Genomic DNA, 24,672 nt, shown 5'->3' with positions numbered 1-24,672 from the left:
TTTTAAAGCGGCCACCGAGATTTCCTTTCCGAAATCAAGAAAATACTTATCCGTAGCACATATGTACAATCTTTAATAAGGTATTTTCAGTATGAATTTATAAAAACTTTTTGCACTTGTTCATTATCCCTCATGTACAGACTCAATCAAACCGAGTCTGCAATTCTTATGTAATTTTGTAGTGATTAATGCTTCCGAGGGATCACTTTGTTTCCAGATTTTAATACTTCATAACAGCAGGTGTCAAGTGCCGTGTGGCAGCTGTAAAAAGTTGCCCCGTACTTCACTTCAGTGTTTTTCTGGTCCTTCGGGATCATTGATGCCAGCGCTATTAAGTGTTGAGAGTTGAGTACCGTTCAAGCCAGTGCTAGGGGGCGTGAGGGATGTTGCACTCGTTCATTATCCCTCATGTGCAGACTCAATTAAACCGAATCTGCAATTCTTATGTAATTTTGTTGTGATTAATGCTTCCGAGGGATCACTTTGTTTCCAGATTTTTAATATACTTGTTCAAAGCTTATGGTCTTAAATTTCATTCAATATTCAATTTCCTTTTAGAATAAAGTATCTAAAGGAAGCGACGTTATTTTTTTCCCGAATATATGAGTGTGGATTTAAGAGAAAAAGAATAAACAACGATAAATTAGAAACAATTTTTTTTAATACTTCTACATAATTAATTTTTAAGGCATCACTAGAAAGTTCATAAAGGATTCTTTTACTTGAGTCTAAAATTATCAACGCCGCCTTTCCTTGATGATCTAGTTTATTATCAAAATTGACCAAGAAATAAAAAAAGTAAGTAGGGGGCGTCATGTTTTTCTTACTGAATTTCAGAGTGTGTGTTTTTTTACTTGGGGATCATATGCCGTTTTTCATGCTATGGCACTTACGTGTCACATTGAAGGTTCCATGATAATCGCCATATTAACACATCTGCGGATGTTTCAAAATTGTACCAGTTCATGTTGAATTTTGCTTAAGCCGGTGCTAGGGGGCGTGGACGATAACTTGCTCTTTCCATTACCGTCCATGAGCAGGCTCAATCAAACCGGGCATGTAACATTCTCAATTTTGTCGTTTTGAGCGTTCTTTAGGGATTCTTATTTTCTCTATTTTACAGAAAGTAACATGATAAACTTTTTAACGAAAAGTTAATTCAATTTGATTTAATTCATTTTTAATTTTAGGTATTATATAATTATATATCATAAATCGTATGAAGCACACTTTTATTTCAATCCAAAATTATCAAAATATATTACGAACTTAAAAAAAAGTTTGGAGGGAACGCCGTGTTTTTCTTACCAATTTGAGAGTGTTATTTTCAGAGTAAAAAAACCTAAAAATTCAATACATCTATTTAATTCATTTTTATTTCCGAGGCACTAATAGAAAGCTTATGGAGTAATCTTTCATTTGATACCAATAATATTGGACTTTTTATAGAAATAAAAAAAAGTTAGAATGGACGCCGTGTTTTCCTTCACTTTATTGAGAAATAGGAGAGAGGCGACGGGTATTATACCTGTCCGTACATTTCCGTGATAGAAGATCGTAAATACTCAGAGAGAGAGCTAGGCGGGGCGTCATGCATGACTTAGAATCGTTTAACTTTGTGAATCGACTTTTGTCATTTTAAACATGTAACTGTGTAAACGTACTGTTGTAGTTCTACGACTGGAACACGTTTTATTAAATTATATTTTCTGCATTCGAGTTTTACATTTCATTTGTGTTTTTTCAGGTACAGATATATATCTACAAGTGTGTAAACATGCTTATGTATTATATGCAATGGTAGATAGGAACTTGTAAATGTGTTGTTGTTCTCCATGTTAGGTCAGTTGTTAAGATTTACATGTAAACTTGTTATTTAAAAGCGGGTGCCTTCAATTAAAAGATTGGATTAAGAGGCATATCATTTGCTGTGCACGAATGCAATAAAAAATGCTAGACATACATGTTTGCATTTTCAAAAGTAGTTTTCAAAAGGAACACATTACAAGTCTGGAATTTTGGCAACGATCGCCCTCCATACACAAATGGTATATGTATGTGATTTGAATGAAAGAAGAACCTCGCCTACCCGAGGCACCGTGAAAGGAAAAGTTTCAATGTTTACAGTATAAGTTTTTAATATTCGTATATGAATTTGAAAACTAACTTAAAGTAATGAACTAAATGAATTATTATTACCTCTCTGTCACCATCACCAGTGGTTGGAACGTCCTTGTTAATCCAGGTTGACCATTGGTTCTGACAGAGAACAGGTGCACGTGTAGATACTTGTGGTGGTATCACTGACGTAGAGCCAGAATCTAACGACATAAAATTAACGAAATTAGTAATAACAACAAGAAAAAAACAACAACAAAAAAAACACACACACACAAACTATCACATATCTGATTAAAAAAAAAGCTTACAAATATTTGCAAAAACATGTGTTTAGGTAATCTAAATACTTTTCGCCTAAGCAAATGTTGTTGCAAAAAAAGATTCTTTTACATGTAATTTTATACATACTTAAGGGATACGAAAAATGCGTTCAATTTTCAGGCTTATTTCCTTGTACTATTGTGTCCATTTTAATTGTAAACACCTACTGTAAATAAAGCAAACAAAAATCGTCAATAACTTAATATTTGCGAGCTTATATAGTCTCTACTCAAACTTACCTCCATATGGTGGTCTCGCAGTAGGTGTTTCTGTAGATACTGCATGTGGTCCAAGTGTCGGTAAAGCTAAAAAAACGCAAGTAAAATCAGTGTCACCAGGGTTAATATAACATATTCCGACAAGTCTTTGCAGATTGCAAGAAAATACCTTTAAATTATATATAAAAAATACCGGTATAAGCAAATTTCCGAAGAATAAACAAACTAGTTTAAAAAGACAGTATAAACAAGTCCTTAAAAGAATGAAAGAACGAACGATTCTGCTATAGAATATTATCACATTTTTTTGCCAAATATATACCTTTCTGAATTATTAAGAGTTAAGAGAGGAAGCCAAAGCCTAATTGATTGCAGTACTTACATATAAATTGCAAATGCCATAGACTAAAACACGTTAGGTGTACACTTGGTCAGACTGAGCAAGCACAAAAAAGAAACCTACCATCGCATGTACAGAAGTATCTGATCTTGTAATCGCTGCATGGTACAGGGAAGTTATCGTCGTTCAAACAAACCGAGCCACCTTCAATAGAACACTGCATAATCTCTCCGGTACTGTAGGACGGTATGCCGCTGTCAGTTACACACTCAATGCTAGTCACGTGTCCATTAGAGCAGAATGCCTGTTGTTGAGCCGATGACCATATCTACACAAATAAGACGAAGATATTTTAAACCTAATCTACTACTAGTAACACTATTAATATATACACAAATATAGTCTAGTTATTTAGGTTAATTTCATAAGCCAACATAAATTAAAACAAATAAGACACCTCTTCTGAAGCTAAAAGCAAGGTATAAAAAACGTACATTGGGACATTTATGAAGTACATTATTTAAAGTAATTATTCAAACATTAACAAAAATATCATTACCTCTCTGTCGCCATCTCCAGTAGAGGGCGTGTCTGTGTTAATCCATGTAGACCATCTGTTCTGACAAAGGAACGGTGCATTTGTTGGCACTCCTGGTGCTTTAGAAGACAGCGGTGGAGGTACAGATACTGTGCTGCCTGATATACAATAATAAACCAATGGTATTCACATTGTATCCACAGTAATCCAAAAGCAAGTGTCAGGATTTTATAAATAGTAAAGATAGTTCTATCACGAACATTACTATTATGTCTCACATATTATACAGTTGAGAAGTTCGGATTCATTTCGCAAATACACGTATACAAACTATAGAGAATGCTTTGAAATTTTACACAACTAAATATGCAAAGAAAAGCTAGTACATGTAATTGTGTATACATTTTCTATCACAAATACAAAAATCCATATGCCATTAATGCCAAAAGAAAACTAAACAAAACAAAAACAACACATCAGAATATATGGTCTTTGGATACAAATATTTGTATATTTTAAACAGTTTCAAGAGTCTCTTTGTGAAGTCCTAGACAGAACCAGTTTTTTAGTCAGTTGTTATAGGAAAGCATTTCATAATTCTATTCAAAGTTACAAAATCATGTAAGTACTGAAATTAGAGGTATCAGAGATATTTAAACAAAAGTTTACCTCCAAGAGTCGGTTGCAATGTTGGTGTTTCTGTAGAAATCTGAGAAGGTTTGTTTGTTGGTTGTGCTATAAAAAAAACAACGTAAATTATCTATCTTTTTTCAGTGCCACAGTTAATATGCAGTCTGGCACAGGCATACTTCAATGTTCCTTTAAACCCTTAGTTATTATAATTGAATAATCTTTATGTATTCTCAACGAAAATTCGTCGGTTATCTACAAACTAGTTTATAAGAAAGATTTCAAGACTTAAATAATAGACATGTGAATATAAACAGGCTTTTAGAAAATTGGCAAAAACAAAAATATATACATACCATCACATGTACAGAAGTATCTGATCTTGTAATCGCTGCATGGTACTGGGAAGTTATCGTCGTTCAAACAAACAGAGCCACCTTCAATAGAACACTGCATGATCTCTCCGGTACTATATGACGGTATGCCACTGTCGGTTACACACTCGATACCTGTGACGTGTCCATTAGAACAGAATGCCTGCTGTTGAGCCGAGGACCATATCTAGTACAGATAAAAAACAGATAGTATTATTGCAAGTATGAACATATTGAATACATTGCACAGACACAGACTGGACACATATTTTATGATATTTCACATACAATTCTGTTACAGATTTCACAAACAATCAAATGTGTTCATTAACTTGTTTTATATCTTAACAGTAGATAAGTTAATGCAAAAACGTCACCAGATGTATTTTTCTCGTAATTATTAATCAATAACTTTCTAGTACTGCGTCATAATAATTTAATCTGTTTTATTTTATTCCTCATAAACATTAATTAACAATTATCTAGTACTGCATCATAATTAACACATCAAGTTTGACTTGACTACCGATTGATTCAATGAACGCCACATTTCCTTGTTGATCTTGTTTTTCATATTTTATGTAAATTTACCTCTCTATCACCGTCTCCTGTAGAAGGTGAATCAGTATTAATCCATGAAGACCAGCGACTTTGACACAGTATTGGTGCCTTTGTTGTCTCTCCTGATAATTGTGTTGTAAGACCTGATGACATTGTTGGTGTATTTCCTGATAAAATCAACAAAACAACACACATAAGTATTGTTTTATCTTTTAAGTCTGTAATAAGTCTGGAAGTATCATTCTCTTACATTCCCCAAACTCGTTCTTATTTTGAATTAATGCGACAATAGCTATTAAAATACCGGTATCAAGAAAACTAATAAGAGAGTATCCTTACTCACTTACAACAGGTTATTATACGAAAAAACTGCTTAGATTTGTATAAGACTCTGCAATCCGTTATCGTCTTTAATTACTATCTTTATTAATATGTTCAACATCATCTGACAATTTGCATTATACCCAAGAGTTATTATGATAGGATGTTTGAAATTGGGTTTGCTTGTTTAGCACCTACAGATCACGATAAAAGTAAAATTAATATGGCAAAATTACCTCCTAGTGGTGGCTTGGCTGATGGTGTCTGTGTGGTCATGCCATGTGGTCCAAGAGTTGGTGTTTCTGGAGATTTTAAATAAGCACGAATTAAAACAATTATTACAAGGAATAGATATAACAAAACTATTACCTTAAGTTCATCTTATTAAATTACGAACATTTACAAATTTTATTAGTTTGATGAATAGTAACAGTCAAGTAGTTTTTTAATACAATAAAGAGCCTTAGCAAGAGTTAAAGCCTGTGGATGATAAACCGGTGCTTTAGCAAAGACAACAAATGAACATAGTACTTTTGTAAGTAACTAAAACATTCAGTTACTATGATTATAAACGTGTTTCGATTACTTCATTTAAATAGTAATTTTGTAGATATATAAACGTACCATCACATGTACAGAAGTATCTGATCTTGTAATCACTACATGCTACTGGGAAGTTATCGTCGCTCAAACAAACAGAGCCGCCTTCAAGGGAGCACTGCATGATCTCTCCGGTACTGTAAGATGGTATACCTGTACGAAAAACGGAGAGATTAGTATTACAATTTATATCTAAAAAAAAACATATTACCAGAAATGACAAAAACTCAGGCCCCTAAAAGAACAACTATTCATAACACCAAAAGAGCTCATGGTCTCAGAAAATTTATCAAATCTTATAATTTGCTCAGAAAGAAATAACCACTATTTGACATAAATTCTATTTGACATTTATTTATTCAAAGATAAACAACACTATCACAAATGTGTCAAAAATGTCGTTTCCCATACTTCTTTTTGTATATAGCATAACAAATTATAAAAAGTTTTGTTCTTTACCATCGGATGTGATACATTCAATGCTAGTGATCTTTCCACCGACACATACTCCTTCAAGTTCTTTCGTTGTCATGATTTCTCTGTCGCCGTCACCAGAATCTGGTTTATCACGATTGATCCAGCTAGACCAGTGGTTCTGACACATGACTGAAATATGAAGCAAAGTAAGCTTTATCCAAGAAATTGATATTACTCATGCACAAATTATGGCTACATATACTTTTAACTTTACAAATAAACAATATGAAATATGTATTGTAATTACCTGGGGCAGCAGATGAGTATTTGTCATGTGGTTTTGTCAATGGTTGACCATTGAATCCTGTCATAGGCTTGGCTGTAGGAACTCCAGTGAAACCCATTGGTGGTGTAAACATCGGTGTTGATACTAAAATAATAACATACCTGATTAATTTATGGTGTTGTTATATTTTCAAACTATTTAACCTGTTTTTTAACAGTACACATGTACAAGAAGACATCACATTGAGCGTACTTTAACCAGAGCTTTTAGTTCAGCACAATATTATTGAAATAGATTTACACAAATTAATGGATTTACATCATCCATGGTTAGTTTTGATCACAAAATAATAAGTGTTTACACTTTAGGTTTCTAATTCATCTAAACTTCTAAACTAAAGTTCATTGTACTTTGTCTACTCTTCTTATCAAACTCACCACAACCGACTTCATCATTAATGCAGTCGATGATTCCGTCACATCTTTTTCCGTTTGAAATACACACACCGTCACCGCATCGGAATTCACCAGTCTCGCAAGTCTCACAACCACATTGGCAAGTAGTTTTGTTAATTGTCATTGAATAGCCCTGCGATAACAAAACAAAATGATTTTTTTCCCAACTGACATTTGATCAAATGCTAATTGAACTTTATTTTCATCAATGAATGAAAGAATATCATTGATCCATTTATAGACAAAAATAGACGATTAGTGTATTCTATAGGCATCATTAAGATGCATGTGTAAATATTCATTATAAACTTCGATGTAAGACAGTAACACAATATTTCAATTATTTCAGAGATACAAAAATACTTACAGCATTGCAGGCTGGACAGCTCTTTGGTGTACACATCACTTCACCGGCAATACATTGACATGTGTCACAGTTGCTATTTTGTTTGAAGCTTCCAGGCTGTAAAGGTAAAACGGATTTAGTCAGGAATGTTATAATAAATGTTATGCCCCCTTTAAAATAAATTATGTAATATTTGAATTTTTAATTAGTGAAGGAGGATACCACAATAAGGCAAATAATTTCATATTTTCAAATTTGTCTTAAAGCATTTATTGTTGGAGATATTTTGATAAACTCAAAGATAAAGTTAACCTAATTTAAAGGTTACCTTGACGACCTTGCCATCAACCAAGCACGAACATTCATTCTTTCTGACACACTGTATTCCATTACAGTAGAAACCGTCATTGCATCCTTCCTTGGGACAAGCTGATGTATCCATGCCCTCGAAGCAAGGCAGTATCTTGCTTTGTACCGTTCCTGTGACAGGTTTAGTGGTTCCATGTTGAGCTCCAGTGAAGATTGCAGGTGGTGTCAATGTTGTCATTGCTGAAGAAGATTGACAATAAGAAACATTTGTGCAAAAAACAATTGTTAATTTGAGAAAACCTTAGTGATTTACTCACACATCTTGAACTTTTATGCATAGGACATGTTATTGTTATATTACCATTTAAAATAAAAAGGGAGTTAATCATATCAACTGACTGTGATTAATATACAAATATTCCGACATAGATCAAAAGGCAGCGAGTCGCATCCCACAGTTAAAGTATTATATTTTGAATATTCAATATGCTTCAAAAGTACTATAATTACAATGTGTGTCAAAATACAAATATATACATGTATACAAAATTAGAGAGATTTGAACTTTATGAAGATATACATACTGCATTCAGGGGTGTTCTTTAAGCAGCCGAGTCTGACTTTGTAGTCGTAGCATAGTGGTGAATTGTCCGCGTTAAAGCAGACCAAACCGTCCCAGAGGTTACATTTCACAGTTTGCCCGGTCTGGGAGTAGGGTAACTCGTCATTGGCACGGACACATTCAATTTTGACTGGACTGGTACACATGTGAGAAGCAGCTTGCACGTCAGCGATTGGTTCACTGTCTCCGCCAGATGTCAGTGTAATATGACCTTGGTTTACCCAGCTATCCCAGACGATACAACTATCAGCTGTAGATTAAATGATAAGACTTAATAGAACGAAAATTGAAAATATCAGAGTATAGGTAAATGTTCGTATATGTACGTTCATTCATCTTCTGTTACTTAGATGTTAACCTCAATGAAAAAAAACCTTAAAGATCTGATATCATATAAATCAGAACAAATGAAATAAAGTTAAATTAACTTGTACCATATCTTAATATAGGAGTAAAATAACAAACACGATTTATGATATAAATATAGATAGTTTACCGATTACGGGTGCCTTTGGTGTCATTGTTGGTGGAGGGGCTACAGCTGAAATTAAACAAAAATGTCACTTCTTTTCTTCATCTATATAACATAACATAGTTAGACATTAAATTTTGATCTTATGTTCACATTATTCATTGTCCTATTTTTTAATACCACCAATTAAAGACAGAGGCAAAATCTCTATACTTTAGGTTGCAAACTTATTATAATGACTTAGATATTGATATTCATTAAATTCACAATGAACATCTCACATTAGTGACATTACATACTTACATTCCGGAATGTATTAAGCGACATTTTTATAATCTTTTTCCTAAACATCTAAGTGTTACAATATTGAATTGGCCAATAGAAATGATCTAGATACAATTAGTTTTTATTTCAAACACTTATAAATTCCAACATACTTGGATATCCTTGGTAACAGCCTAATATTTCAAGGCGCATTGCAATAACACCCTGCCAAGTCTGTGGTGAGATACGAATGTACTGTGCTCGGATAGGGTGCTCGAACCAGTTTGTGGCTTTTGAGTCAGAGTCCTTGTTGGCTGTGAAGATCTGTGTAAAAAAGTTATGTCTTTGAGTAAACTGTAAAAAAAGTCTGTTATAAAATCAAGCAGCAGGGTAATTCTTCAGCAAAGCTATATATGACATTTTCTGACGTTATGCCGAACTGAAGGAATGCTTTCATTACCTTATCAACACCTTTGTCCTGGTATGCTGTCCAATGGAATCCATCTGTAGAGTAAAACACTTTGTATGATGTGACGTACGACGGAACATTGTGTCTTCCCTGTGTAATAACTCCTGTTAGAAGCTGAGGTGCAAGGAAATTCACCTGAATGTGCGATAGAAAATGAAATATATTTGTAACATTTATGTCAAGTTGTAAACATAAAAGAGTAAACATGTTTACATGGTACTTATTTTTAAAATTGCCCATCAACGAGATGACGAGTCAATTCATATCCTACCTGTTAACAGAACAACATTTTAAATCCAGAGATATGAACATCTATAGTGTCTACGTGTTATGTATATCACTGAATCTACTTATCATCTTTATCTGGCTTAAATATTTCGTAAGAACATTTCATAGATAATACTTTAAACACAATGTAGGCAAGCATTTTCAGATGTATGCAAGTGGTTTGCAATTATATTCAACAATTGCTGTTTACAGTATTAAGTTCATATGGGGACTTCGCAGCTTAAGTGATGGAGAAATACCTCTAGTGCCCCATTCGTGCATTTTTTTAGGCACAAGCGGGTCTCTGAGTAGTATCACTGATGTTCCGTAAGCTGGCTAGAATGATAGCTTCAAAGCATGAGAGAAAAGTGTTTTGTAGTTTATTTCAACCTAAGGATTGTAAAATGTTTAAAAAGCTTCTTCAACCTGTAGGTACTGGTTCCTGTCGTTCGTGTTGGCAACCCAAGCTCCGAAACTATTGAGTCGAGCATTCTTTGGATTGATATTTCCGTCACGTGACGATGATGCTGTAATCATTTCGTCTCTAATATGGCCTTGTTCTAATCCCATCTCCTTTGTGCACACAACTTCAAAAAAATAATAAGTACCTTATTAGTATACGAGTTTTGCCCAATGCAATGGATAATTCTTAATCTTGATTTAAAAAGCTTGATTGAAGAGATTCCTTGGGGAAAAGCAATGAAAACAAAAATGAAAAGTGACAGGTTCGCTCTCGGTTTCTTGAGTCGGTTTATGAGAGATAATAATAATAAAAAAATAATGATCTGTAGACCTGGATAAAGCAGTAATTAACTTTTAAAACTTCGAGTATTGTATGTAAAAATCGCTTAGGAGCTGATAATATATCAAGATGAAGAACATTTTACAGATGTTATACCACTTTAAGCGTAAGGTAAATATACAAAGTATTTAGTTAAAACAAAGAATGACACGAGCATAAAATAATGATATATGATGGACAAGAAAAAATAATGTCAGGTACCTGGGAAGTTGGAGTTTGGAGTTGGCATGGCAGTTGTGGTTGTTGGTGGTAAAGCTGACGTTACTGAAACACATTGATAACATATAAAATAAATTCAAACTGATTTGAGAGTTCTTTTTTAAAATATAATCATGTATGAATAATATACAACACTAAACGGAAAAACAAATTTTTATTTCAAGGAGTACTAGTATTACAGTGTTTTTTTTTTAATTCTATTGTCAATACACGAAGGCAAGTCAAAGAATAATGTACATATACAGCGAACAAAATTTGAAATAATTATAGCGGTCATGTTCGCACCAGGCTGGGTGATGAAATATTTTTTTATTTATTTCTTACTAATTCTGGATGCATGAAATAAGAAGAATCCCGAGTATTATCTAAAAATGTGTGTTACATCGATCATTGTCATAAAAATGTGTGCACTAGTTTTTTTAACTACCTGGACATTGGCACTGGTATCTGATCTTGTAATCACTGCATGGTATTGGAAAATTCATGGCATCCTCACACACGAGACCTCTCTCAATGTTGCACTCAAGGATCTAGTAAAAAACATAAATCATTACTGAAACGACACTGCTGATATGTAATTGTTGTTTAAAGGATTTTAAAGAATATCGTTAATGATTTCCTTATAAGTGACTAGCTTTGAAGAATGCCAATAAAATATATAACAATCATTTAAAACAGTAAAATTAAGAATACTAGTATTCAAATAAAATTGTGTATACCTCGCCTGTGCTGTAACTTTCTATTCCATCTGTGGTTACGCATTCAATTGAAGATATTTTACCGCCGTTGCAGAACGCTGCTTTCTCTGTTGAATTCATGAACTCTACTTCCTTTCCGTCACTTGGAGGTGTGTCGCGGTTAATCCATGATGACCAGCCATCAACACAGAGTGATTGGGCTGGAGACTGTCCGGGTTTGATTGGAGGCTGGGCGGTTGGTGTACCGCCTGACATGCCACTAGGTTGAGCAGTTGGCGTTTGACCGGGTAGGAGACCTGGATGAGCAGAAGGTGATTGTCCTGACTGGTATCCTGGTTGGGCAGTAGGTGTCTCTCCAGAGTGTAAACCTGGATGGGCAGTTGGTGTTTCTCCGTTGTCAAGTCCTGGTTTTCGTGTTGTTACTGTGAAAAAAATATTTTTTATTTCTTTATATTTTAAAACTTAATGGGGCATAATTCTTTTTTCTTCATTAAGTTCATTTCAATCTATTTTGTATCAAATTTTTAGATTATTTACAAAAAAAGAACAGCAATATTTTGTGATTACAATCTTCTGGTAAGAAATTGGCATGCTCTTGACATTTTATGCATATCGTGAACGACAAAAAAATCCGTGTTATTTTCTTTATCATCATAATTATATCCTATCAATGTGACACAATGTACGTATTCAAGATATTTGTTATACCTGGAGGACACTTGCACATGTATCTCACTTTGTAATCACTACAAGGTATAGGTGCATTCATGGCATCTTCACATACAAGGCCTCTTTCGATGTTGCACTCAAGGATCTATATTTGGAAGAGAAATTCAGTCAGGTATTTCATTTGGAAGAGAAATTCAGTCAGGTATTTCAATTCTTAAAAACCTCCTTAAGTCGTTACTTAAAGGTGCAAACGCGTCATGTAATATTTCACCCAATGTGTGACTCTTACGCGAGACAGTCAGATTACCAGCAAATAAACAAAACGCGGCATACAGACGACTTATAATAATACTAGTAATCCATTCTCTGACATATATATTTATAGTGAGGAAAGTACATATGCACTCATTCATAACACAAGTCACACATGGTTACAATATAAATATATTAACCCTTAAGTAAAATTGTTTAAATATCTCAACATCCCTGCGTAAACAGCACAAGTATCTTAAGGTATATGTACATATCAAAATATCTAAGCTTCATATGGCAAATGAAACACATTACTACATTTATAGTTAGTTATATGGTCGATAATGTATAAAATAACTTTTGTTTACAGTAATGAAAACTTTATTTTCATACCTCGCCAGTGCTGTAACTTTCTATTCCATCTGTGGTTACGCATTCAATTGAAGATATTTTACCGCCATTACAGAACGCTGCCTTCTCTGTGGCATTCATGAACTCTACTTCCTTTCCGTCACTTGGAGGTGTGTCACGGTTAATCCATGATGACCAGCCATCAACACAGAGTGATTGAGTTGGCGTCTGTCCGGGTTTGATTGGAGGCTGAGCGGTTGGTGTACCGCCTGACATGCCACTTGGTTGAGCAGTTGGCGTTTGACCGGGTAGGAGACCTGGGTGAGCACTTGGTGATTGTCCTGACTGGTATCCTGGTTGGGCAGTAGGTGTCTCTCCAGAGTGTAAACCTGGATGGGCTGTTGGTGTTTCTCCGTTGTCAAGTCCTGGTTTTCGTGTTGTTACTGTGTAAAAAATAATTTTCATTTCTTTATATTTTAAAACTTAATGGGGCGAATCATAATTCTTATTCTTCATTTAGTTAATTTCAATCTATTTTGTATCAAATTTCCTGATTATTTACAAAAAACAACAACAACATTATTTTGTGATAATAATCGGCTGGTAAGAAATTATCATGTTCTTTACAATTTATGCATATCGTGAATGACAAAAAAAATCTGTGGTATTTTCTTAATCATCATATTTCTATCATATTAATGTGACACAATGTATGTAATCAAGATATTTGTGATACCTGGAGGACACTTGCACATGTATCTCACTTTGTAATCACTACAAGGTATAGGTGCATTCATGGCATCTTCACACACAAGACCCCTTTCGATATTGCACTCAAGGATCTATATATGAAAGAGAAATTCAGTCAGGATTTTCAGTTCTTAAGACCATCTTTAAATCGTTACTTAAAGGTGCAAACGTGTCTTGTAATATCTCACCCAATGTGTGACTCGAGCGTGAGACAGTCAGATTTCCAGCAAATAAAACAAAACGCAGCATAGAGACGACTTATACAAATAATAAATTCTCTGACATATACATGTATTTATAGTAATGAAAGTACATATGCACTCATTCATAACACAAGTCACACATGGTTACAATATAAATATATTTACTTTTCAAATAAAATTGTTTAAATATCTAAATATCCCTGCATAATTATCTTAAGGTACATGTACATATCAAAATATCTAAGCTTCTTGTGGAAAATGAAACACATTACTACATTTATAGTTAGTTATATGGTCAATAATGTTTAAAATAACTTTTTGTTTACAGTAATGAAAATTTTATATTCATACCTCGCCTGTGCTGTAACTTTCTATTCCATCTGTGGTAACGCATTCAATTGAAGATATTTTACCGCCGTTACAGAACGCTGCCTTCTCTGTGGCATTCATGAACTCTACTTCCTTTCCATCACTTGGAGGTGTGTCACGGTTAATCCATGATGACCAACCATCAACACAGAGGGATTGAGTTGGCGTCTGTCCGGGTTTGATTGGAGGCTGGGCGGTTGGTGTACCACCTGACATGCCACTTGGTTGAGCAGTTGGTGTTTGACCGGGTAGGAGACCTGGATGAGCAGAAGGTGATTGTCCTGACTGGTATCCTGGTTGGGCAGTAGGTGTTTCTCCAGAGTGTAAACCTGGATGGGCAGTTGGAGTTTCTCCGTTGTCAAGTCCTGGTTTTCGGGTTGTAACTAAATATAGATGTAAATAATTTTAACTGCTCTTCTGGTTTCAGCTTTTTATCAAAGCAAATCTTAAGAAAGAGTTGTAAAAAAAGTATTATTCACTACAAATATTATAATGTATTTCTGTTAGTTAGAAAATGGTTATATAATAATTATATATTTGCGCGCATTTTGTTCTTTAAGAGGTAAAAGACAAGACATAACTTTTCCAACATAACTTTTACCACTTTGGTAGTTGGGGTAATGTAACGACGATTAAAAAGTATATCATTATTCTTGGTATATTCAGCATTGTCTCATTATCATTCTTTTTTTTCTACAAATTGCTTTAATGTCTATATATGAGGCGATATGGTGAAACAGTTTTGTAATTTATGTTAACAAATTGACATACCTGGAGGACACTGACACAGGTATCTAACTTTGTAGTCGCTACAAGGTATAGGTGCGTTCATGGCATCTTCACATACAAGGCCTCTTTCGATGTTGCACTCAAGGATCTTTCATAAAAAATGAATATTGTTGTAATTCAATCTTTGCATGAATGATTTGTTTCTTTAACAAAAATAAATACATTACTTTAAAACAAAAGTATGCTGTTATCTAATAATTTAGCATGTGTCTTTGGTTAGATACTGTAAAACAGGAAACATTTCGCGAATGATTAAATTTCACTCTTCTCTAATACTTGACCTCGCATTAGTACGAACTGTTGATGTCGCTAATTTTGGCATCGCAAAAATTACTAATTTTAAATTACAAATCAGTCTTTACCTTAAACGTTAAATTATACAAACTTTTATCGCACTGTATAAAACGGCCAATTTAGCAACATTTTCGGTAATATAAACAATGTAGTAGGTTACATACCTCGCCAGTGCTGTAACTTTCTATTCCATCTGTGGTAACGCATTCAATTGAAGATATTTTACCGCCGTTACAGAACGCTGCCTTCTCTGTGGCATTCATGAACTCTACTTCCTTTCCATCACTTGGAGGTGTGTCACGGTTAATCCATGATGACCAGCCATCAACACAGAGGGATTGGGTTGGCGTCTGTCCAGTTTTAATTGGAGGTTGAGCAGTTGGAGTACCGCCTGACATGCCACTTGGTTGAGCAGTTGGTGTTTGACCGCCAGATACGAGCCCTGGTTGAGCAGTTGGTGACTGACCAGACTGTAGTCCTGGTTGAGCTGTAGGAGTTTGACCAGAGATTAAACCTGGATGGGCAGTCGGAACAGCTGAACAATCAACACCTTTTGGTTCACAGAAAAGTCTTATTTCATAGTCCAGACATTGACCAGACGGTTGGTCAAAAGTAAAACATAAAAGGCCGCCAGATGTTATATCACACATAACATTTACTTGGTCAGTTTGGTTGATCATTAAATGGGAGTTTACAACCCTGCACTCTATACCCTGGATATCCATATCTTGGCAAAACTGATGTTTAGCCCTTAAGTCACTAAATAATTCAGATTCTCCAGAGAAGTCGTCAGGTTTATGGCCATTCATCCAGTTTGTCCAGCCACAAAGGGTTGGTCCTGCTGTAGGTGTTTGTCCTGATATAAGACCAGGCTGAGCAGTTGGTGACTGTCCTGAAATTTGACCCGGTTGTGCTGTTGGTGTTTCACCGGAGTGCAATCCAGGCTGAGCTGTTGGAGTTTGTCCAGAAACCAGGCCAGGTTTAGCAGATGGTGATTGTCCTGAGATAAGACCTGGTTGGGCAGTAGGGGACTGCCCTGGTAATAGTCCTGGTTGTGCCGTTGGTGATTGCCCTGGTTGTAGTCCTGGTTTAGCAGATGGTGTCTGGCCAGAAATCAAACCTGGTTCAGCAGTTGGGGACTGACCTGAAATAAGACCTGGTTGAGCAGTTGGTGTTTCACCAGAGTGCATTCCTGGTTGAGCTGTTGGAGTTTGCCCAGAGACTAAACCTGGTTTAGCAGACGGTGACTGTCCAGAGATAAGACCTGGTTGTGCAGTCGGGGACTGGCCTGGTAGTAGACCTGGTTGTGCTGTTGGTGTCTGTCCTGATATAAGACCAGGTTGAGCTGTCGGTGATTGTCCAGATACAAGACCAGGTTGAGCTGTTGGTGACTGTCCGGACATCAGACCTGGCTGTGCTGTTGGTGACTGTCCTGATACAAGACCAGGTTGAGCTGTTGGTGACTGTCCTGATACAAGACCAGGTTGAGCTGTTGGTGACTGTCCTGATACAAGACCAGGTTGAGCTGTTGGTGACTGTCCTGATACAAGACCAGGTTGAGCTGTTGGCGACTGTCCTGATACAAGACCAGGTTGAGCAGTTGGTGACTGTCCTGATACAAGACCAGGTTGTGCTGTTGGTGACTGTCCGGAGATCAGACCTGGCTGTGCAGTCGGGGACTGTCCTGGTAGTAGGCCTGGTTGAGCTGTTGGCGACTGTCCTGATATTAGACCTGGTTGAGCTGTTGGTGATTGACCTGATACAAGACCAGGTTGTGCTGTTGGCGACTGTCCTGATATAAGACCAGGTTGAGCAGTTGGTGACTGTCCGGAGATAAGACCTGGCTGTGCAGTCGGGGACTGTCCTGGAAGTAGACCTGGTTGAGCAGTTGGTGATTGTCCTGGTAGAAGTCCTGGTTTAGCAGATGGTGTTTGGCCAGAGATCAAACCTGGTTGAGCAGTAGGAGACTGTCCTGGTAGTAGACCTGGCTGTGCAGTTGGTGTTTCACCAGAGTGCAGTCCTGGTTGAGCTGTTGGTGTTTGTCCAGAAATCAGGCCTGGTTTAGCAGATGGTGACTGTCCTGGTAGTAGACCTGGTTGAGCTGTAGGTGACTGTCCAGATATAAGACCAGGTTGAGCAGTTGGTGACTGTCCTGGTAGAAGTCCTGGCTGAGCAGTTGGTGACTGTCCTGATATCAAACCTGGTTGTGCAGTTGGTGTTCCACCAGAAACAAGTCCTGGTTTAGCAGATGGTGTTTGGCCAGAAATTAAACCTGGTTGAGCTGTTGGAGACTGTCCTGGTAGTAGGCCTGGCTGTGCTGTTGGAGTTTGTCCAGAAATCAGGCCTGGTTTAGCAGATGGTGACTGACCAGAAATAAGACCTGGTTGGGCGGTGGGTGACTGTCCTGGTAACAGGCCTGGTTTAGCAGTTGGTGACTGTCCTGAGATGAGACCCGGCTGGGCAGTTGGAGACTGTCCTGACTGGGCTGCTGGAGACACAGTTGTTGCTGTTAAAATACAAGAATGTTAAATATTCGATCAGTACTGGAAAATGTGAACTTTTATGCATCAATGTTGATACATTTTCAGTAATATGAAACAAATTTATTTTCGCACGATTATTAAAATGTCTTTTTTTCATTTTCATTTATTTTCAAAAATGCGGAATGTTTCTAAGCTTATAACTGAAGTAAGATACATTTATCGGATTTAACTCACTTCAGTCTTGGGGCAGTACGCTTGCAGAAATCATAATCACAACACAAACTAGAAATATTATCGCTCTTTTCGCTGACTTTTATAATTTACTCTCATGATCGTATATAATTCGGCGTGAAGAGATTACTTAGACGTTGTAAAGTTCATTTTGTTTGGTGAAAAGGCGATATATTAGCATTTTATCATTCAAGCGCCTTATCCGGTATTTAGCGGTATTTAGTTGGTGCTCTTACAATTTTATTTTTGTCTCACTCATGATACCATGTAAATGTTAGCAGTTTTTACTTTTTGTATCCCAATATGATACAAGCGCCTCTGGTGATAATGCATATACAAAAATCATATATAAGTAAACACACAAACATTGATACACTTACACAGACACGGGCAGAAGAATCGAACTTCAAAATCTGAACAATCGCCATTATTGTCCCAATTCAAGCATTTCAGACCAGTGTTGAGGTCGCAAGATACTTTCTGTTTGATATCGCTTACAGGTGTACGTGTGTGAACATCTCTGCATTCAATCATTGCAGGGTTGGCACAGAAGGAGTGGACTCGACGTATTTTGGATAGAGTTTCCAAGTCACCGCTTCCCACAGTAGGCCTATCACTGTTTATCCATGCTGTCCATCCGCATTCAGGGTGAGTAATTTGTGGTCCTAGAGTTAGATTACATTTATCATGCTTAACTTTTCATTGCTAATGATTCAGATTTTAAATAAATGACTTTGATGTAAATGATTTTGCCATTAACTTTGAAAAAAAGCTATATTTATGACTATTATCAATAAATGAAACTTTTTCTATTTGGTGTATATATCCAAGATGCATTAAATAATAAAAGTGTGTTATTTAGCACTTCTTTAGCAACATATGTTGTATTACGAGTTGTACAATCTACATTTTACTCAACTATTAAATTAAAGCATTGCAAGGGAAATAACGTCTTACTTATAGTGGGTACACTTCCGTTAATCATAGGTGGCGCAATTGTTGTTGTTGTGGAAGGATGAGGTACTGCGGAGCAGTTATCATACTTGTTACATCGAACCTCGTTGTTGGCACACTGACACAATGAGCAGTCGTCTTTGGGATTCGACCAGGTTTCGTAAGCCTTAATTAATTTATCATTGTATGATATTATAAATGATGTTATGCAGTAATAATACTTGACAATAGCAGTGAAGGTTACAGCTTTAGTAAATGAGTAAATGATTTTTAATCATATACTTACATTAACAATTCAAAGTTATTTAATAAAGTAAAAAAAATCTAAAATGACTAGTTTTACCTAACAGAATACATGTATATAAATACTAGTAAACCGGTATTAATATGATTCGATAACTGCCTCGAACATAACTTGAAACAAACCTGTGCAACTGTTCCGTCCGGTTTAAGACATGGACACATTTCTTTCTTAACACACGTGTTCTTGTCCTTCAAAAGTTCACCGACAGCACATCCTTTGTTGGCGTCAGGCTTTCTGCACATAGGCACACATGGATTATCCGTGTTACAAAGGCCGGTAGTTTCTGCATACCCTTCACAGAGTTCACTACATTTGTAGGCACAAGATTCCCATACCTCACCAGGTGGACATACAGCTGTGTAAGAAAAGGAAAAAATGTATGTGTCTTGTCTTAAAAGATTTTGTTCTAAATATTGCTTATATTTCTTGATACTAAGTAAAAGGATATGATTTATTTGGTCAATATTTATTTAAGGATATTCTTATTCAATACTCTTTGTAACAGGAACAATTTTGGCAGTTGTATTTGTATTACTACCTGACAATCATGGTTTGTTTATTTTTATTCCCTTTTCCTTCATTTTGCTGCAAATGTAAATTGAAGTCTTTAAAATCTTTTTTCGGTACTTAGATGTATTCAAACAATTTAAGGGTAATGTTTTTGTTATTTAAACAGTTGCCATACCTGTGATGATCATTGGTGTAACACTTGGACCGGTACCAGGTGTTGGTGTAGGTCCGGTATACGTAGAACATTCAGGGCTCCAACAGAACACGCTAATTTCGTAATCATGGCAACTGCCTCCTGGCTGATCCCTGTATTAAGAAAATCTCAACGTGAAACTTTATTTAAGTGTTGATTCTTTAGGTTTATCAACTTTTGACAAAAATTAACATGTATACATTAGTCATGAAGTAATAATAGTTTCTATAAACTTAAGATACATTATCTGACAATTGATAATTTTTTATTTCTTTTATTTCTTCAATAGGAAGTAATGAAAACATCAAAACTTTATTAAATTTGATCGAGTATTCAATGTTTAACATTACATATTGATAGAAGGACCAGAAAAAGTTTGTTGTACATATAAACTTGTCCAAAAACAATATATTTTATAACTACTGACTATCGTGAGTATGCTTCATATATGTCGTTGACTTCAAACCACTTGCTCCTCACCTCTGTGGGTTCGAATCCCGACAGGGACTTTGGATTCTTTCATGTGAGGAAGCTATCCAGCTAGCTTACGGAACGTCGGTGGTTCTACTCAGGTACCCGTTCGTGCCTGAAATAATGCACGGAAGAGCACCTGAGGTCTTTCTCCACCAATAAAGCTGAAACGTCGCGATATGACCTATACTGTGTCGATGTGACGTAAAACCCAAAACAAAAACAAAAACAAAATCATATACACTTTTATAAATGAACTTGTTTCTTTACTAATTATACACAAATACCCGGTATGCTAGATATGTCTAAAATGCTACTTATGTCTATAGGCAAATGATATTTGACATAAAGGTGATTTATTACAAATTTACCTGTTATAACATCTAAGACCATTGACAGAGTCACATACTACTCCGACCTGACCAGCAGCTGATGCTGGAGTATTTGTTTGGGCTACTCTGCATTTTACATCTACAATGTTCTTGCACAAACCAAACTTAGTCTTCAAACCGGCGATTGTTTCCAGGTCTCCTACATCATTTGTTCCAAAATTTGGTCTGTCACCGTTCAGCCATGGAGACCAAGCGCACCTTAAGTGAAGTGTTGGCTCCACAGGAACTTTAAATGGTGGTTCAATTGTGGTCGTTGCAACATCTATGATAAGAAAAACGTATTTTGTACTTAAATGTACATTTTCACTTGTTTATCATAAACAAAATATCGTTTGTGTATACAAATTTGAAATCATTCGGGTGAAAAAAAAATGTTTTAAAACAAAATTTAAAGTTACGGACTTGAAATATGCATTTTCTATTGAACGTGATCATTACAAATAGCGTAATAACAATAGTATCTTAATATTACCTTGACATTTGCAGAAATATCTTATCTTGTAATCAGAGCAAGGAACAGGGGCATTTTCGGCATTTCTGCAAGCGAATCCGTCGCTAAGATCACATGAGGTTATTTCACCAGAACTGTAAGATGGAATACCGTCCTCGGTTACACACTCAATACTTGACACAACTCCGCCGATACAAAATGCTGCAAGTTCTTGTTGTGAAAGACTTTCATAATCACCATCACCCATCATTGGATTGTCTTGATTTACCCATGAACTCCAGTGGCTCTTTGTACAAACATTGATAGATGGAGATTGTCCAGAGATCAAGCCAGGCTGAGCTGTTGGTGTTTGTCCTGAAACGAGACCCGGTTGAGCAGTTGGTGACTGCCCGGATATCAAGTCTGGTTGAGCAGTTGGAGACTGTCCTGGAAGAAGGCCAGGTTTGGCTGTTGGTGACTGACCTGGTAGCAGACCTGGTTGAGCAGTTGGCGACTGTCCTGAGATCAAACCTGGTTGAGCTGTTGGCGACTGTCCTGAGTTAAGACCAGGCTGAGCTGTTGGCGTTTCACCTGAATGCAGCCCTGGTTCTGCTGTTGGGGTTTGTCCAGAAATAAGGCCAGGTTTTGCAGATGGTGTCTGTCCGGAAATTAAACCTGGTTGTGCAGTAGGTGACTGTCCAGGAAGAAGTCCTGGTTGAGCAGTTGGTGACTGTCCTGAGACCAAACCTGGCTCAGCAGTTGGTGACTGTCCTGAGATAAGACCAGGTTGAGCTGTTGGTGTTACGCCTGAATGCAATCCTGGTTGGGCTGTTGGGGTTTGTCCAGAAACAAGGCCAGGTTTAGCAGATGGTGTTTGTCCGGAAATTAAACCTGGTTGTGCTGTAGGAGACTGTCCTGGAAGCAGTCCTGGTTGAGCTGTTGGTGACTGTCCGGAGATAAGTCCTGGCTGTGCAGTTGGCGTTTCACCTGAATGCATGCCAGGTTGAGCTGTTGGTGTTTCTCCTGGTTGTAGTCCCGGTTTAGCTGATGGTGATTGCCCAGATATAAGTCCTGGTTGAGCTGTCGGTGACTGTCCTGAGACAAGACCTGGCTGAGCTGTTGGAGACTGACCTGACTGAAGGCCTGGTTGAGCAGTTGGTGACTGTCCGGAGATAAGGCCTGGCTCGGCAGTTGGCGTTTCACCTGAATGCATGCCAGGTTGAGCTGTTGGTGTTTCTCCTGGTTGTAGGCCTGGTTTAGCTGATGGTGATTGCCCAGATATAAGTCCTGGTTGAGCTGTCGGTGACTGTCCTGAGACTAAACCTGGTTGAGCTGTTGCTGACCTGGTGACTGTCCTGAGACTAAACCTGGTTGAGCTGTTGGCGATTGACCTGACTGAAGACCTGGCTGGGCTGTTGGCGATTGGCCGGAGATAAGACCGGGCTGAGCTGTTGGTGACTGTCCTGGCTGAAGACCAGGTTGTGCCGTTGGTGCTGCAATGGTTGTCAATATATTTGATACTATACTGTTCAAAATTGTAAATCATATTGAAACAGAGCTAATTATTTCATATGTTGTTAAAATAAGTTGCGTTATACTTGATTTGCAAGCGAAGAAATTGTTCATTTTAGTGTTTCGTTATTATCATTTCAGATATTTATGCAAATTGTGCAAAATGAAAAATATATTTGAAATATAACTTACTTTGACAAATCGTTTCTTTTTCTGTGCATTGGTATCGAACTCTGTAATCCTGACAACCAATTGGATAGTTCTGGAATTCATCACAAATCAGTCCATTTTCTATTGTGCAAGTTGTGATATCTCCTGCGATTTTACTAGATTTTCCATCAAGAGTTTCACATTCTATAGCATCAACTGTTCCTCGTTGACAAAACCGTTTAAGCTCTTCTGTTGTCATTTTTTCTGCATCACCACCTAATGGTTGAATTGTGTGTCTGTCGATCCACATCGACCAACGTTTGCCAGTTTCGACGGTTTTGCAAATAAGACTTGGTGCAGCTGTTGGTGTTTGTCCAGAAATAAGACCAGGCTGAGCTGTTGGCGTTTCTCCGGGTAGAATACCTGGTTGAGCTGTTGGTGATTGTCCGGGTAGAAGGCCGGGCTGTGCTGTTGGTGTTTCTCCAGAATGAAGCCCTGGTTGAGCTGTTGGTGATTGTCCGGGTAGGATACCTGGTTGAGCTGTTGGTGATTGTCCGGGTAAAAGACCAGGTTGTGCTGTTGGTGTTTCTCCAGAATGAAGCCCTGGTTGAGCTGTTGGTGATTGTCCGGGTAGAAGGCCGGGCTGTGCTGTTGGTGACTGGCCTGGTTGGAGACCAGGTTGGGCAGTTGGTGTTTCCCCGGGAAGCAGACCAGGTTGTGCGGTTGGTACACCTGTTGAGAATTTGTCATTAATTCCAGGCGGTTTTGTTGGTCCTACAAAGACAAACTTATTGTTACTTTTTCCCTGGCACATTGTTATGTAAAAGTTAATGCCAAATATTGGAGCATAATTATACAAATACAAATGATATTAGTAATGTGATCAAAACTTTGCCTTTGTTTTTTTCTATAAAAGAAATTGTTTCCATCAATTAAGTAAAACATGTTTTGTGTGACACATAAAGGGTATAAACAGAAGTATTGCAAAGTAAATTACCGTGACAAATTGTTTCTTCACATTGGTATCTTATCATGTAATCTTGGCAGTTCAGTGGGAAATTATTGAAGTTATCACAGAATAAACCAGAAGTTGGGTTACAGTCAACTACTTCACCGGTATTGTAGTACGGAGTGCCATCAGCAGCTGCGCACTCAGCAGTGACAATTTTGCCTGTGCCGCAGAATTTTTTCAACTCTTCAGGTGTTAAAAACTTAAAATAAATATTAATTCATGATTATGATTTTCTATGTATAAATACGCTAATCAGATGACTATTAAATGTCGTATTTATAATTATAAAAACGAAAATTTGAAAAATGTAGCATATTTTATATAAAAAAACAACATTAAATGTAAAAATTATATATTGTAATAATAAGTTTAGAAGTCATCCTGGACATAACAAACAAATGATATACTGATATTTCTTACCTCTTTGTCACCATCGCCTGCAGTAGGTTTATCCCTGTTGACCCAACTGCTCCATCTAGAGACAGTATTACAAACAGTGGATGGAACACCAGTTGGTGTTGCAGTTGTGAAAGCACCCGGACCAGGCGACGGATTTGTTGTCTGCTGACCTGGCGCCAAAGTTCCGGGACTTGGCTGTTTTGTTGGAGCTGAAAACATGTATTTAAATTTTAATGCTGTGTAATGCAAATGAGTTAGTATTATAATGTACATCAAGCAAACTTAACATTTAATTAAATAATGT

At 36.8% G+C, this 24,672-nt stretch overlaps 1 protein-coding gene across 10 annotated transcripts in view; it reads right to left on the bottom strand.

Moving 5' to 3' along the window:
- Positions 1–24,672, bottom strand: part of LOC132756118 (mucin-5AC-like) — a 71,732-nt gene that overhangs the window by 7,701 nt on the left and 39,359 nt on the right. For 2 of the 10 annotated variants that reach the window (XM_060747110.1, XM_060747111.1), the window contains 38 exons: positions 24,390–24,577; positions 23,955–24,168; positions 23,000–23,731; positions 22,663–22,788; positions 21,338–22,618; positions 20,845–21,127; positions 19,985–20,115; positions 19,422–19,654; positions 18,999–19,161; positions 18,422–18,706; positions 15,492–17,833; positions 15,016–15,121; positions 14,227–14,627; positions 13,659–13,764; positions 12,965–13,365; positions 12,359–12,464; positions 11,672–12,072; positions 11,380–11,482; positions 10,935–10,997; positions 10,358–10,518; positions 9,656–9,799; positions 9,369–9,519; positions 8,956–9,000; positions 8,422–8,709; positions 7,857–8,077; positions 7,550–7,645; positions 7,165–7,315; positions 6,749–6,871; positions 6,484–6,630; positions 6,049–6,177; positions 5,661–5,726; positions 5,134–5,270; positions 4,525–4,729; positions 4,208–4,273; positions 3,560–3,696; positions 3,124–3,328; positions 2,682–2,747; positions 2,200–2,321 (listed from right to left, as the gene is read on the bottom strand). In XM_060747110.1, coding sequence (XP_060603093.1) covers positions 2,200–2,321; positions 2,682–2,747; positions 3,124–3,328; positions 3,560–3,696; positions 4,208–4,273; positions 4,525–4,729; positions 5,134–5,270; positions 5,661–5,726; positions 6,049–6,177; positions 6,484–6,630; positions 6,749–6,871; positions 7,165–7,315; positions 7,550–7,645; positions 7,857–8,077; positions 8,422–8,709; positions 8,956–9,000; positions 9,369–9,519; positions 9,656–9,799; positions 10,358–10,518; positions 10,935–10,997; positions 11,380–11,482; positions 11,672–12,072; positions 12,359–12,464; positions 12,965–13,365; positions 13,659–13,764; positions 14,227–14,627; positions 15,016–15,121; positions 15,492–17,833; positions 18,422–18,706; positions 18,999–19,161; positions 19,422–19,654; positions 19,985–20,115; positions 20,845–21,127; positions 21,338–22,618; positions 22,663–22,788; positions 23,000–23,731; positions 23,955–24,168; positions 24,390–24,577 — 10,325 coding nt within the window. The remainder of the gene's footprint in view (positions 1–2,199; positions 2,322–2,681; positions 2,748–3,123; positions 3,329–3,559; positions 3,697–4,207; positions 4,274–4,524; positions 4,730–5,133; positions 5,271–5,660; positions 5,727–6,048; positions 6,178–6,483; positions 6,631–6,748; positions 6,872–7,164; positions 7,316–7,549; positions 7,646–7,856; positions 8,078–8,421; positions 8,710–8,955; positions 9,001–9,368; positions 9,520–9,655; positions 9,800–10,357; positions 10,519–10,934; positions 10,998–11,379; positions 11,483–11,671; positions 12,073–12,358; positions 12,465–12,964; positions 13,366–13,658; positions 13,765–14,226; positions 14,628–15,015; positions 15,122–15,491; positions 17,834–18,421; positions 18,707–18,998; positions 19,162–19,421; positions 19,655–19,984; positions 20,116–20,844; positions 21,128–21,337; positions 22,619–22,662; positions 22,789–22,999; positions 23,732–23,954; positions 24,169–24,389; positions 24,578–24,672) is intronic. The other 8 variants (XM_060747113.1, XM_060747112.1, XM_060747114.1 and 5 more) reach the window with 8 other exon arrangements.

This window comes from Ruditapes philippinarum, unplaced genomic scaffold, assembly GCF_026571515.1.
Source record: "Ruditapes philippinarum isolate M1 unplaced genomic scaffold, ASM2657151v2 ctg1854_1_1_1_1, whole genome shotgun sequence".
Taxonomy (NCBI): Eukaryota; Metazoa; Mollusca; class Bivalvia; order Venerida; family Veneridae; genus Ruditapes; species Ruditapes philippinarum.
This window is presented reverse-complemented; position numbering and strand designations above follow the sequence as displayed.